Genomic DNA, 15,107 nt, shown 5'->3' on the forward strand with positions numbered 1-15,107 from the left:
GCGTGAGCCACCGTGCCTGGCCCCAATTCATTTCTTATTGAAGTATAACTTATATACAATAAAATGCACCGGGTGTGGTGGCTCATGCCTGTAATCCCAGCACTTTGGGAGGCTGAGGCGGGCGGATCACGACGTCAAGAGATCGAGACCATCCTTGCCAACATGGTGAAACCCCATCTCTATTAAAAATACAAAAATTAGCTGGGCATGGTGGCACACACCTGTAGTCCCAGCTACTCAGGAGACTGAGGCAGGAGAATTGCTTGAATCCAGGAGGCAGAGGTTGCAGTGAGCCGAGATCGTACCACTGCACTCCAGCCTGCTGACAGAGTGAGACTCTATCTCAAAAAATAAAATGAAATAAAATAAAAATAAAATAAATATAATGCACAGACTCTTATCACACAGTTTGATGAGTTTTGACAAATGGATTCGCTCATGTATCCACTACCCCAATCAATATACAGAACATTTCTATTACCCCAGAAATGTCCTTGTGTGCCTCCCTTTTGAAGCCCCCCACCCTGGGGCAACCACCGTTCTGATCTCTCCCACCACAGAGTGTTTTTTTCGGTTCAGAGCCTCACATAAAGGGGATCAGACAGTATGGAATCTTGTCTCTGGCTTCTTTTGCTCAATGTAATGTTTCTGAGATTCATTTATGTTGTATCGGTAGTTCGTTTCCTTTGGTTGCTAAGTAGAACTTCACCAAATGGATACACTGCCACTTGTTTATTCCTTCACCTAGTGATGCACATTTGAGTTATTTCCAATTTGGGGATATTTTGAATAAAGCTGCTATGAACTCAAAGGGAATTTTACTTTATCGAGATGGTCTGACCTCCATACAAGTCCTTGTTCACGGATAGCATGTCATTTACAAAAATAATCACCCCCACCCACCAAAGGCCCTGCTCCTCTGGTCTCCCATCTGCTTTCTTTGCATTCTTGATTCCCCCACTTCTGTCTCCTGCCATCCCCAAGAGATGCTGCCACATCTGGATCCTCAGGACTCTGTCTGCCCTGACACTGTCTCAGGTCATCGTGCCCACTCTTACCCATCAAAGCTCTCCGGCAGAAATGCCAGGCTCCCAAAGATCTTCTTGCAGCCAGCAAACTCCTGGATATTGGCACTGGTAACTGCCCTCACCTCTCGCAAGTGCTCCATGCCCAGACCATAGCACACTGAGGAGGTGGGGGTGGGTGGGGAAGGGGCCGTCTCAGCCTTCATACCGGGACAGGTCAACAGCCACATGAGCATCAGGGTCCGGGCCCCTCCCCACACTGACAGGGGATATAGGGACACTTGTAGGGCTGAGGGGGGCCAGGGGTAGAGAGTAGAAGGCAGAGACTAGGTCCCAAAAGGGTCTGAGGAAGGATAGGACAGGGTGGGCTGGGCCAGGCTGCATGCGCAGAGGGACAGGAACTGCAGCTGGCCTCGGGGGCAGTGAGTGGGTACCTCGGGCACAGGGCTTGCTGCACTTTTCACACCGCTGTGTTCCATCCTCTGCTGTCACCTCTTGGTTGTGCAGGGGGCAGACGAGGGTGCAGGATCCCACGTCCGTAGAAAGGTAGTTGTCTAAGGAGATCAGGAACATGTAGCCACATACCCTGGCCCTTTGTGCACCACCATGAGCAGCATTACCGTGCCCAGGCACAAGAAGAATAATATCAACCAATACTTAAATGCCCTACCACGCATCAGCACCTGACATCCATTTACCCCTCACAACAACCAGACGGGATCAGCACTGTGAGATTCCCATTTTGCAAAAAGGGAGACCAAAGCAGAGAGTTCTGTAAATTATTCAAGGTCATTGTGCTAGTGAGTGGAGGAGCGAGGATTTGAACCCAAATGGTCTGGCTCTACATTTTGTCCTCTCCCTAACACAGTCAGCCAGGATCTGAAGGCCCACTCCTGTTCCTGTGAGAGGAGGAAAGAGGTTCCCCAGGTCTGAGCCCAGTCCATAAACGCCCATCAGTAAATAGGTGATCTGTTAAATAAAACTGAGCTAGGCCAGGCACGATGGCTCATGCCTGTAATCCCAGCACTTTGGGAGACCAAGGCGGGCGGATCACTTGAGGTCACGAGTTCGAGACCAGCTTGGCCAACATAGTGAAACTCCGTCTCTACTAAAAATACAAAAATTACCCAGCCATGGTGGTGCATGCCTGCAGTTCCACCTACTTAAGAGTCTGAGGCACAAGAATTGCTTGAATGCGGAAGGCAGAGGTTGCAGTGAGCCAAAATTGCACCACTGCACTCCAGCCTGGGCAATGGAGCGAGACTCTGCCAAAAAAAAAAGTCCGGGTGCAGTGGCTCACGCCTGTAATCCCAGCACTTTCAGAGGCCGAGGCAGGTGGATCGCCTGAAGTCAGGAGTTCGAGACCAGTCTGGCCAACGTGGTGAAACCCTGTCTGTACTAAAAATACAAAATTTAGCCAGGCATGGTGGTGGGCGCCTGTAATCCCAGCTACTCAGGAGGCTGAGACACGAGAATAGCACGAACCTGGGAGGCGGAGGTTGCAGTGAGCCGAGATCGCGCCACTGCGATAGAGCTAACTAAATTCAGTCTCAAAAACAAAACGAAAGGTAAAACTGACCTCGCCAGGCTATAGAATAAAAGCTAACATTTAGGAGCACTTAGTACATACCAGGCACTGTTCTAAGAGCTTTACAAATATTAACTCTTTCAAATGTTATAACCATCTTATGCAGTTGGGACTATTCTTGCCCCCATTTTACTGATGAGGAAACTGAGGCACAGCAAGAGGGTCACGTGCCTACTAACTGATAGAGCTGGGTTTCAAACCCAGGCAGTCTGGCTCCCAAGTCTGGGCTCTTAGCTGCCTCTCCTTACTGCCACCTGCTCCACAGCTGTTGAAAGAACAAGGCAGCTCGGCAGGAACTGTCATGACCAGCTCTCAAAGCAAGATGCAGACAGTGCTCCCCATATGCTCCCATTTACAGAAACAAACCTCCCCACCAAAATGATGAAAACTGTGTTTCTCCCTGGCACTCACAGGGACAGGCAGTCACACAGCTGGCGCCGAATGTATACCGGCCCTCGGGATTGGGCATGGACTCAAACGTGTCTGTGTTGTAGGTGACCAGGGCTGGGCAGTGCAGCTCACAGATGCCACTGTGGTTGAAGTGGAGGCAGGCCTGGGGGGACAGGTGGCTGGCTTTCACTGTGCTGTTTTGCCCTGGTGTGCCAGGGGCAATAGGGCAGTACCAGGCAGGGTGCCCACCCCTTGCATCCTGGGGGGTAGAGCACATTGGGCACAAAGCAGAGGCACATACCAGGCAGTCAGAGTGCTTGGGGCCCGTGCAGCCGGCAGCACACTGCTCATGGCAGCAGTCAGTGGGCAGTGGCCCCTTGCAGCGGGCACAGCCACCGGCACAGACAGTGCGCGTCACTGTTGGGCAAAGGGCAGGATGAGGGCTGAGTGGCGCCCTGGGCACCAGACCCTCATCAGCATCACCTTCTAGGGAGACTACCTGGCCCAGGGGAGACACCCCAAGCCTGTTATCCCACCCCTCCCATGTCACCCGTATGACACCTGCATTCCACCCGGCCCCAGCCCTCCCCTTCCCTGACTCCAGGCCTCCCTGAGACTCACGGCTCTGACAATCCTCAGAACTCTCTCCCCAGCAGCGGGAGCCCTTACACATCGGAGAACAGGGGTGGCCTGAGGACAGAACCAGAGACAGGCAGTGAGAGAGATGTCTAACAGCGAGAGGACGGGTTAATAATGGAGAGAGGCACAAACAGCAGCAGAGGCCACGAGGCCAACTGCACAGCAAGGGAGGGACCCAGACAGGCTGAGAGGCCCCCAAACCAGAGGCACAACCTATAAGCAGAGGGAGACAAGACAGAGAACCCCAGAGATGAAGAGGCACAGAGAGATGGCAGGAGGGACAGAGAGGGAGGAAATGGGTGGTGTAGGCGGCTGGGGCAGTGGCGGGCAGGCACTGGGTTGTAAGTTGGGAGTTTGGGGCTGGGGTCAGGCTGTCTGAGAGAAGAGGCAGCAGGGAGGGGCATGGCTTACAGGCCCGAGAGCGGTTGGTGTCTATCAGTGTGAGAGCCAGCTGGTTGTTCTTGTGGAAGATGTCCTTCCACAAAATCGTGTCCTGGTAGCAGAGCTGGGGGTTCCGCTGGATCAAGACCCCTCCTTTCAAGATCTCTGTGGGGTGAGCAATGATCAGAGGACCCTTTCCCCTTCTGTCACCTTCTGCTTCCCTTGGGGCCCTCCTGCCTTCTAAAAGAGGAGCAGGCCTTTTAAACAACCCCCAGATTCCCCAGGGAGGGGAGAAAGCTATCTTTACCGTCTTTGAGTCCCACCACCACCACCACACCCGCAACAAGAACAAAGCGAGAGCCAGGGAGGAGTGAGTTGTCCATGCTAGGTCCAGATGCTCATGTAGACCGCAGCTCTCTCCTTCCTTCTCACCTCTACTCTAGGCATGCTGCTTGGTGGTTAAGAGACTGCGGAGTCTGAAACTCAGCCCCATCACTCACTAGCTGTGTAACTTTTGGCCCTTATATCTGCAAGCCTCAGTTTTCTCAAATGTAGAATGAGAATAACACTGATTCTTTCCTGACAGGACTGCAGCGTGACTGAAATGGGCCATGCGCGCAAAGCACCTGGCACCCAGACTCTGGGGCAGAGTCGGCTCCAGGGCCAGCAAATAGTTACATAGGTTGTTCGCTGTACACTTCACTCAGCCAAGTGGGGGCAAAAACCCAGCCTGCATTCTCACGATTGAATTATATGTGCTGACGCAAGCTACAACTTCCCAGGAAGAAGGGGAATCTTTTTCCAATCTTCTGAGGGCGTCTTCCTGGGCTCTGCCTGCGTCTGCCCAGAAGGGACACCATTTCTAATGCACACAAAGCCTCCCCCTGGTTAGCAGTGGCCCTGGTCAGCTCTGAATAACCAAGAGAAGGTTTCAATGATGGTGAAGGCCACCTGTGAGGCTTCGAAGCTGCAGCTCCCGCAGACCTCCTGGGGAGGCCCCTGTGACAGGGGTGGTATTGTTCAGCGGGTCTCCATTGTCTAGCACGGCCAGGGCATAGTTGTCCTCAAAGAGCTGGGTGCCTCGCACAATCCGCAGCCTCTGCAGTGGGACCTGCCTCACTTGGTTGTGAGCGATGAGCACGTAGCCCTGCACCTCCTGGATATCCTGGGAGGGGGAAGCAGGGTGGGGCTGAAATAGGAACACTGCCACCCCCCAGGGCCTCCCTGGGGTTCCCCAGTACTTGGAGATCTTGGGCAAGGCCCCCAGCCACTGAGCAGTCCTGTTCCCACTTAAATAAAACGATAAAATAGAGATAAAGATCACGCCCTACCTTGCCTCACCAGATTCTTATATGATCAAGAAAGATAATGGTGGGGGGGCATTTCATAAACTCCGAACAGGTGCCCTGCCCTCTCTGTATCTCAGTTTCTTCATCAGTGAAAGCAAAGGCCTGGATGGGATGGCGTCTGCAAATTTTTTTTTTTTTTGAGACGGAGTTTCACTCTTGTTGCCCAGGCTGGAGTACAATGGCACGATCTAGGCTCACTGCAACCTCCGTCTCCCAGGTTCAAGTGATTCTCCTGCCTCAGCCTTCCCAAGTAGCTGGGATTATAGGCATGTGCCACCATGCCTGGCTAATTTTGTATTTTCAGTAGAGATGGGGTTTCTCCATGTTGGTCAGGCTGGTCTCGAACTCCCGACCTCAAGTGATCTGTCCGCCTCGGCCTCCCAAAGTGCTGGGATTACAGGCATGAGCCATCGCACCCGGCCGGCGTCTGCAATTTGACAAACCAAGCATGTGGCCCCACTCCAGGGTCTGTGGACACGATCCAGCAGGTTGGTTTCCACTCTCCCTCCTGTTCATAACCTTTTCACAGACATTTCTCTTCTGAGCTTCACAACTGCTCCCAATATACAGATAGGGAAACTGAGACCCAGTGAAGCTAAGGGGGTGTAGGCCACATTCATAGGGCTCGTCAGTGGCAGAAGTGGGCCTGTAATCCACCTTTCTCACCAGCCCTTTCTTCTGCTGTAGGTGGGAGAGGGATAGTGGCTGGAGCAGGTGGACAGGGGACATGATCATGCTGGCAAGAGAGCACAAGATTTAGCGGAAACACAGACGCATCCCATCCAGACATGACCTCGGCCAGCCACGTTATAGAGAGAGTCAACTGATTCTGCAGTAAAATGAATGGGGGTTAGATGTTAGAAAGGACTTACTGGTTGAGAAACCACAACAAGAGAGGAAACAGAAGGGCAGGGCACCTTCTTCTGCCACCCACCTGTAAACAGAGGGCTCAGCCCAGCTGGAGGCAGGGCCTGGCTGGGTTGCCCACGGGCCTCACCTGCAGGAAGGACAGGCTGGCATTGGTGGGCAGGTAGGTGAGTTCCAGGTTTCCCTGCACCACCTGGCAGCCCTGGTAGAGGTGGCGGAGCATGTCCAGGTGGGTCTCAGGACTGGCAGGGAGCCGCAGCTTCATGTCTGTGCCGGTGCACACTGGCAGGAGAGAGCAGATGGGTCAGAGGACACTGGCGGGGGACCTTCTCAGACCTGGCCACCCCATCCAAACTCACTCCAAGTCATGCCACCTCAGACAGGGAGAAGCCTGACTGAAGGACCCCTCCGCCCATGTCCCTTGCACACTGCAGGTTTAACAGCAGGAGAAAGCTTGCATGCTTGGGAAGTAGAGGGATTTCAGGGGAAAGGCTTCTTCTGACTAGGCCCACCCTGTGCATTCAGAGGCTGCCCCAGCGTGCCAGCCCTGGGGAGCTCGCCCGCCAGTACAGGGTGTTGGCTGGCAAAGAAAGGCTTCCTTTGTCCCAAAGGCACAACTCAGGGCAAAGGGGTAAAAATCCCCCAAGAGAGGCGATGACGAATCATGAATCTTCTGGATACCCCCTGCCCCTCTCCCAAGCAAACAAACTCGGTGCATTCTCCCTATGCCATTCCAGCACACCCACATGCCAACCTCTTGGCAAGGGATCCACACCCCCGTAATGCCACCCAGAGAGTGGGGAAGGAGGGTCAGCTGGAGTTGCAGCTGAGGCATGGGACAACTGGGGCCCTGGTCATTGCAGAGACCTCTGGGAGTCCCCCATGAAGAGAAAAGGAGCGTCAGATTCCAGTTGTGGGCATCTGGACCCAGGCTGCAGATCCCAGGCCAGGGTGAAGCATGCGCCAGAGGTTCTGTGCTGGCACCCTCACCCTGGCCACCTCCTCAGGGCAAGACTCCAGAACCAGCTGGCAGAATGTGTGCCACGAAACTGCTGCCACAAAGGCACTACGTCAGCCCTGCATACCTGCCCAGCGCGAGCCATCAGCCATGGGTCATAGGGGTGAACTGCCACACCTGGCCCACTTGGACCCCAGCCTGGTATCCCTGAGACCAGAAATGCCCACTAAGGTCAGGAATACTAGAGGAGGTAAAGCACCCCTGGTGAGGGGCGCCGGGGTAGCAGCTCACACCAGGCCTGCCAGTGAGGGGAGATGAAAGTGCCCAGTTGAACTTGTTTTTCTGCTCTGGTGAGATGAATCACCTGGCGTGTCTTGCCCAGGAGATCGGAAGGGTGGGGGCAGAGGGCACCCTCAGGCCCACAGGTGCCTGAGCTGCCCAGAATTCCTGCCGGTCACTGCTCCGCCTCCCACAGGCTACAGGCAGATTCAGGGACAGCACAAGGGCTGGCTTGGGGTCTGACACCGGGGCACTGCTCTCCCAGCAAGTTGGAGCCTAAGGTCAAATCCTAGGGGGTAATACGAGGTACCCCCTGCCTTCAGATTGCTGGGAGAGGCTGGTAGGGCAAGCCCCCAGGCTCCCTGCCTGGGCCAGTGGCCAGTGGCCACAAACTGGTGGTCTCCTAGTGATACTCAGAGTGGCCTCTATTCCCACCTCTCTAGGCAGATACGGACAAAGAGGGAGGAACAGGAGGGAGGAACAGAAATAGAACTCAAGGGTCCATGTCCCTGAGGGAGGCCTCCCCACTCCATGCCTCACCCACTTGCACCCCCTCCTCTTCCCCACGCTTCCTCCCCCAACAGACTCCCAAGAGAAACAGGAGCTGGGGGTGGCAGGCCAGGCCCAAAATAACGCCCTGCTGCCAGGACCTCCCCCGGCCTCAGCCCTTCAGCTGCTTTATAGACACAGCTGTCTGCAGGCCCAGACCCCAGGCCCTGGCCCAAGCCCAGGGTCTCCACAGGGCTGGGGCAGGGTCCGACTCCACCCCCTGTAGCCCTTTTCAAGGGATACCAGCTGTGGCCGCCAGGCAATAGGAAAACAACAACAATGGGGAGTGGGGGCCGCCACAGTAACTGAGCTGAGCACCTACTGTGTGCTTGGCAGGCACTCTCGGTGGATCTGCATAACATGCTCCAGAGACTGGGGCTGCAACCTCCATCTTGCAAAGAAGACAACTGAGGCTGGCAGGGGTTAACTCTCGCCTCATAAAGCTTGTGAGCAACAGGCAGGACTGGAACTCAGGCCGGCCTGCCTTCAGATCCCACATTCCTTCCACTAGGCCTAACTGCACACACACAAATCCACCCCACACCCCACGCCAACATAAATACACACTAATTCTCCCAATGCCACCGATAAACACCACAGGCTCTACGGAGGGCAGGGTGGCTGGGCTGGGTTGGGCTGGAGGGTCAGAACGGGTGGTAGCCCCACCCCACTAGTGAGTTTGTTTACCTGATTTGTGGCCAATTTGAGTCTGATTAAGAATCTTAAAGTGTTTGCAGACAGGTGGTAAAATTGGTACCCTGAGAACGGTTCCCAGGGAACTGGAGGCTTGCTGGCTAACACCCCCACCAGCCTACATGAAGTCAAGAAGGCCTTCCTGACACCTCCCTCCCACTCTCCCATCTCCTTACCATTGTCCCCATATCTGCCCTGTCCCATTGATTTTCTTTTTTTGAGACGGAGTCTCGCCCTGTCGCCAGGCTGGAGTGCAGTGGCGCAATCTCGGCTCACTGCAACCTCTGCCTCCCGGGTTCAAGCAATTCTCCTGCCTCAGCCTCCTCAGTAGCTGGGATTACGGGTGCCTGACACCACACCTGGCTAATTTTTGTATTTTTAGTTGAGGCGGGTTTCACCATGTTGGCCAGGCTGGTCCTGAACTGCTGACCTTGTGATCCGCCCGTCTCGGCCTCCCAAAGTGCTGGGATTACAGGTGTGAGCCACGGCACCCGGTCCCCGTTGATTTCCTGGGGGGTAGGTCCTAATTCTACCCAGGAGTGTCCTTGTCTCCAGGACCCTGCCCCTCAGGAACCCCAACCTCCAATTCTCCAGAGCAAAGACAGTATGAGGCAGGACCAGCCACAGGGAGCGCTAGATAAGTGTCTGCTGAGTGAATGAATGAATGAGTGGATGAATGAAGTCCAGTCACGAGTCTCCGAACAAAAGGGACCAGCTGAGGTCATGGAATCCATCTCTCTGCTCAGAGCTGGTCACAGTCCTTCATGTCTCTCTGGACTCTGGTGGTCAGGACTTGACCCCAGTCCCGAGGTTTCTCTCAGGTGGGTTCTCTCCTCCCCACCAGCTTGCAGCCCCAGCTGCTCCTCTTGCTCACAGCAGAAAAGCCAATACTTCCCTTGGTTTCCATGAATACTACAGTAAAATGACCTGTGTCCCCAAAGCTCAGCTCTCCCAGACCCATAATGTCACAGCCCATTCAAGTGACACTGGGATTCCCCGACCACAAACACCTGGTGTATCAGGCCTGACATCAGACCAGGGCCTGGGCCCAGGGTCTTTAGTTGAGAACCCTAGCTCAGCTGCTCACTGAGTGATCTTGAGCAAGTTCCCAGACCTCCAGGGCAGAAGCTAAATCGGATTCATCTCTATGCCCTGCAGTACCTGCAACTTGGTGAATATTTACTGACCTAAACTTGGCTGTAACAGCTCTTACTCCCTCAGAGGAGGTACATGAGAGTTAAATGAGGTAATGAATTGCGCAGCCATCTGTAAACATGACGAGGCTTTGTAAACAGAACTGGGACAACACAAACATTCGCTAGAATAATTCTCCCACTCCTTGAAAGAGTACACATCCCTTACCCCACCTCGGCTCTCTTCCCAGGGGGAGGATGGGTGGCCAAACATAAGATGGAGATGTCACTCTAGAGGGGCTTCTCACAGGTGGAGGGCAGGGAAGGAATCTCTTTCCAGATCATTCCATCACCCAAGGACAGGCACAACTACTCCGGGCCCCACCCCAGCCCTCCCAGTCGCAGCCCCACACTGGCCCCTCACGCTGACACTTCAGCTGTCTCTCTCACCCACAGCCCTGTGTGTCAACGTGGCCTCTGTCCCCTCCTGCCCGCAGCCCCCTGTCATGCTGGTAGGGCCCAAAAGGAAGACAGGCATTGGCTGGACAGGAAGGGAGAGGACTCTGAAGTCAGGAGGGAACCTCAGGGCCCCCAGCTCAGCTCCACTTTCTACAGCCTAGAGAAGTGGATGGAAAGGTCATTCGCCTGAACAAGAGGAGCGCTTCTCCTCCCATCTGGCCACCTGCCTGCCCCTAAGGCTTTGTTCAACCCATTATTGTTGGCTGGAATAAGACTCTAACCACCTCTTAATGCCTCCTCATCAGAGTCCAAAAATTCCCTGGACATTACTGGGTAGCTGGGAGCCTTGGATAAGTTGCTTCATTTCTCTGAACTTCCATTTTCTCATCTGTGCACCTACTTCACAGGACTGTCACAGAGATTAAATGAAACCATGGATAAAAACCTAGCATATAGGAAGTACATCGTACATTTCTTAAAAGTTAAGACAAGACAGGTTCATACAGCAGGAATATGGGTAATCCCAAACCACGAGAAAATTAAACATGCTTTGTGTTTGACTTTGGAATGCCACGTATTTTTTCTTTTTACATTTGATCCCTATCTTTTCAATTGTTTTTTTCTTGACAAATAAAATGAGTACTTTCCCCAAGTATAGTAAAGAGAGGAGGCTGTTGGAAGAATCATACTGGAATTAAAATATGAAGGAGTTCTGCAAGATTAAAAGGATGTATTTGCTGCAATTTGTAAAACCCATACCTCTAAGAAAGGATCTCAGAAAAATCCTGACCCCTCTGGGGCTCCCCCTAGGCCTCCCCTTCCCCCACATTCCTGCCCCAGACCTCACCCCTTGGGTAGAATCTGGGTGCTGGAGGCAGCTGGGTGGTACACTTTTTTTCTGAAACGGAGTCTCACACTGTCACCCAGGCTGGAGAGCATTTGCAATCACAGCTCACTGCAAGCCTCAACTTCCTGGGCTCAGGTGATCCTCCTGCCTCAGCCTCCGGAGTAGCTGGGACTTCAGGCACGTGTAATCACATCCAACTAATTTTTGTATTTTTTGTACAGAGTTTTGCCTTGTTGCCCAGGCTGTGCAATGACTTTTTAACTAACTCCTGCACAACACAATCAATAGTGCAGGTTGAGGGGTGAGGACATGAGGAGGCCCCGTCCAGAGAACCCAGCCCTCAAATCCAGCTCTGCAGCAACTGCCATTCCCTGATCAATCCCCAGCCCAAGGTGAGGAAGGGCAGCAGCTCAGCCTGACAGCTCAGTATGGCCTCACCCTTCTCATCAGAAGGTGAGAGGTGAAGATGCTTGCCTGGGAAACAGGGAGGGCAAGGATGTACTCCCTGGAAGAGAGGAACCTTCTTCCTCAGCAAGAAGGCGTGGCCATAGAAGGCTACCTCCCTCTGTTTATGGCAGATCTGGCCCAGCACCTTAAGGGAGTTCCTGCAGAGGACAGAGTTCAGCCTGTGTCCCCAAGTCAGCAGAGAGACTGCTGTTTGGCAACACAAAGCCCAGACACACAAATACAAAGACCACACAACCGAGGAACACCCTGGCGTAGACATGCAGAGATAACACGGCCATGCACTCACTCACAGAGGGCCCCTCGGGCAACACACAGCCACGACGACACCCACTCCCTCCCCAGACCCTCTGACCTATGGAGACCACCCACGACTCCCAGAACACTTTCATTTTGTCTCCCCTGCAGCCCAGTGACTCAGGGAGCAGTGTCCCTCATTGCTCCAGGTGCACTCATCCAAATAGCGATTTCGAATGCATGGTTGGGGGTCGCACTGCCTGGGGTCCCATCTTGACCCCACCACTTACTAGCTGCTACTCAACCTCTGGACTGCTACTCAGTCCAGAATGCTGGCAGAACTTCCACTATAGGGGTGTTCTAGGATTAAAGGAGAATGCATGCAAAACACCACAAACAGTTCCTGGCAGAGTATACCTGGCCCAGGCTATATGTTAGCTTTTATGATTAATGCACACAGGTGGACAGATGGGTCAGGATACACACTGCCCCCACTCACCCTTCCCCACGCACAGCACCAAGGAAAAGGCAGCAGAACAACGCAGCCCTCCCTAGGCTCCCATCTGGCCTTATTTCTTAGCTTCCTTCTCTGGGAACTCTCCCACTTTACACCCCAAGAAACCCACCCCCACCCCTCCATGGTCCACGCGCTCCAAAAGTCACAGAGCACAGTCCCTAAGCTGGCCCCAAGAATCTGTTCAAAGCAAACGTCTCCCCCGCCCCCAACCCAGACCCCAGCAAGAGGCCACCCTCCGGGCCACCCTTTCCTCCCCGGCTCTGGTTGGGACAGGTTGCTATGCCACCCTCCACTCCACCACACACACACACACCCGACCCCGCCAGAAGCAGGAGCAACCAAACCAAAATCGTCTGAAGGGGAGCGGGGAGGGGCTGGAGGAGGGGCAGGGCAGAGGATCCCCCCAAGGAATCCAGCCCAGGCCAGTCCGGAGGAGGAGGCTGCCAACTGGAAAGGCTTTGAGAAAGCTTGAGGGGGCTCAAGAAGGGGGGAAACACGCGCGCGCGCGCTCTACGCAATACACCCTTTGCGGGAAAACTTTCTGAACAATTTCAGAGAACTTCTTTGACAAGTTCCCGGAGCCCCTCGGAGCCTGGAAAGCGCCAGTCTCTTGGATGGGCCATCTCGAGCCGCTGCCGTGTAACTGCCCCCTCCCGCCCGAGGGCCCGAGGGCCCGGCTGCCCTGAGCGTCTCGACTGTCCACAACTTCGGGATGGGAGAGCTCGTCCGGGCCCCTCTGGCCCCGCCGGCCGCGGCACCTCGGCGGGGCATCCAGAGGGCAGGGTCCCGCCGCTGCTCCGTCCCCTCCCCACACCAGACCCACCTTGGGTGCTCGCGGCTCCGGGGGGCAAGAGGGCGAGGAGGAGCCCCCAGCGGCACAAGGCCGCCAACTCCATGGTGCTCACTGCGGCTCCGGCCCCATGGCTCCGGCTGGACCCGGCTGGGAGGGCGCGGGGCGCGGGGTGCTGCGAGGGGTTGGGGCCGGGCGCGCGGCGCAGTAAAGGGCCCCGTGGGAAGGGGCGCGCGGCTGCCCGGGGGGCTCCCCTGGTTTCTCCGGTCCCAGTGGAGGGGAATCTCAGCTTCACAACTTCATTCTTATACTTCCTCAAGCAGCCCTCCTCCTCCACCTCCTCCTCCTCCTGTGATTGGGAGCAAGCGCGCTCCCAGCTCGCCCCCTCCAACTGCATTCCAACAAGTCTGGGAGTGGCAACTCCCAGCTTCACTTTCTCCCTCTCTTCGCGCAGGCCTGGGTGCGTCCCTCCTAGCGCCGGGACGCCTGGGTTGCCTGCAGCCGTTCTCACACTTTTCCTCGGAGAATCCCTAAATGCAGAGGCTGGTGACTCTGCCCCCTCCCCCGGAGTCCGGGATAAATTCCCTAGGCTGCCACTCTTAACACCCTTTTAAGTCTCAGGTTTTATCTTAAACTTTCCTGGGGAGCTTGCATCCTACTCCATCCCAAGCCTATTTGTTTTAATATCAAATAATGGTTTTCCCACCACATCCTCTAGTAAAATTGATAGTCAAGGAGGGGGATGTGTTGTGTTTACCTTGTGGCTTCCAGGACCCCCGGGCATATCTTCTGGAATCTTTGAAGTATCTGAAAAGCATGATCTTAAGAGGGTCTACAAATTTGGGAGAAGACAGTCACATCGAAAGGACTTTTTTTTTTTTTTTTTTTTTTAAACGAACTTTTGCTCTTGTTGCCCAGGCTGGAGAGCAATGGCGCGATCTCTGCTCACCACAACCTCTGCCTCCCAGGTTCAAGTGATTCTCCTGCCTCAGCCTCCCGAGCAGCTGGGATTACAGGCATGTGCCACCATGACCAGCTAATTTTTTGTATTTTTAGTAAAGACGGGGTTTCTCCACGTTGGTCAGGCTGGTCTTGAACTCCCAACCTCAGGTGATCCTCCCGCCTCAGCCTCCCAAAGTGCTGGAATTACAACCATGAGCAACTGCACCCAGCCCAAAAAGACTTCTATCTCAGTTCTTCAAAGTGCACCCTTCTTGCTTATTTAAGGAGGCACCCAGCACCCAATGCATTCAAGGTTTCTTCTTTGCCCCTTGCCTTCTATTAGCCTGCTTAATTCCACTTCTCAACCACATTCTATTTGGAGCCCCTGACCCTATTCCTTAGGCCTAGTGGTAGGGGTGGGGATGGAAGGAAGACTTTTTTTTTTAAATTTCAACAAGATATTGCATGGGACATATTTATACGAACAAATTATTCATTGTTTATCTGAAATTCAAATTTAACTGGGCCTCCTTATTTTTATGTGCTAAATCTGGCAGTTCTAGTTGGAATGCCCCAGCCAAGAATGCAGCTATACTGGTCAAGAAGGGATCAAAGGCACCTATCAGGGACTGGAGAATGAAGGACACCAGCATCTCTTTCTCTCTTCCCTCCCCCCCATCTCCCACACCTCTTTACAGGTATACACTTGCATTTCTAAACTTGCTTCCATGTGCTGAGCACACTTGAAGCAGGCACCTCTTGTGGGACAGGTTGCTATGCCATCCTAGGGGGTTGAGAAACAGGGGCCTCTGGGACCAAGAAGACCTGGGTTCAAATCTTGAATCTGGCCAGTCGCGGTGGCTCACACCTGTAATTCCAGCACTTTGGGAGGCCGAGGCAGGCAGATCACGAGGTCAGGAGATCGAGACCATCCTGGCTAACACGGTGAAACCCTGTCTCTGCTAAAAATACAAAAAATTAGCCAGGTGTGGTGGCGGG

The 15,107-nt window shown here is 54.1% G+C and overlaps 1 protein-coding gene across 9 annotated transcripts in view; it reads right to left on the reverse strand.

The window, feature by feature from the left end:
* The window catches only part of ERBB2 (erb-b2 receptor tyrosine kinase 2), a 40,446-nt gene that overhangs the window by 15,195 nt on the left and 10,144 nt on the right, over window positions 1–15,107 (reverse strand). For 2 of the 9 annotated variants that reach the window (XM_054671551.2, XM_063798612.1), the window contains exons 5-14: window positions 13,924–13,973; window positions 6,370–6,521; window positions 4,975–5,188; window positions 4,054–4,188; window positions 3,625–3,693; window positions 3,305–3,420; window positions 3,025–3,166; window positions 1,460–1,579; window positions 1,059–1,185; window positions 222–338 (exon numbers count right to left, since the gene is read on the reverse strand). In XM_054671551.2, coding sequence (XP_054527526.1) covers window positions 222–338; window positions 1,059–1,185; window positions 1,460–1,579; window positions 3,025–3,166; window positions 3,305–3,420; window positions 3,625–3,693; window positions 4,054–4,188; window positions 4,975–5,188; window positions 6,370–6,504 — 1,175 coding nt within the window. In that variant the 5' untranslated portion in view covers window positions 6,505–6,521; window positions 13,924–13,973. Of the gene's footprint in view, window positions 1–221; window positions 339–1,058; window positions 1,186–1,459; window positions 1,580–3,024; window positions 3,167–3,304; window positions 3,421–3,624; window positions 3,694–4,053; window positions 4,189–4,974; window positions 5,189–6,306; window positions 6,522–13,199; window positions 13,512–13,923; window positions 13,974–15,107 lie in introns of those variants that run through there. The other 7 variants (XM_054671550.2, XM_063798613.1, XM_054671552.2 and 4 more) reach the window with 7 other exon arrangements.

This window comes from Pan troglodytes, chromosome 19, assembly GCF_028858775.2.
Source record: "Pan troglodytes isolate AG18354 chromosome 19, NHGRI_mPanTro3-v2.0_pri, whole genome shotgun sequence".
Lineage (NCBI taxonomy): Eukaryota > Metazoa > Chordata > Mammalia > Primates > Hominidae > Pan > Pan troglodytes.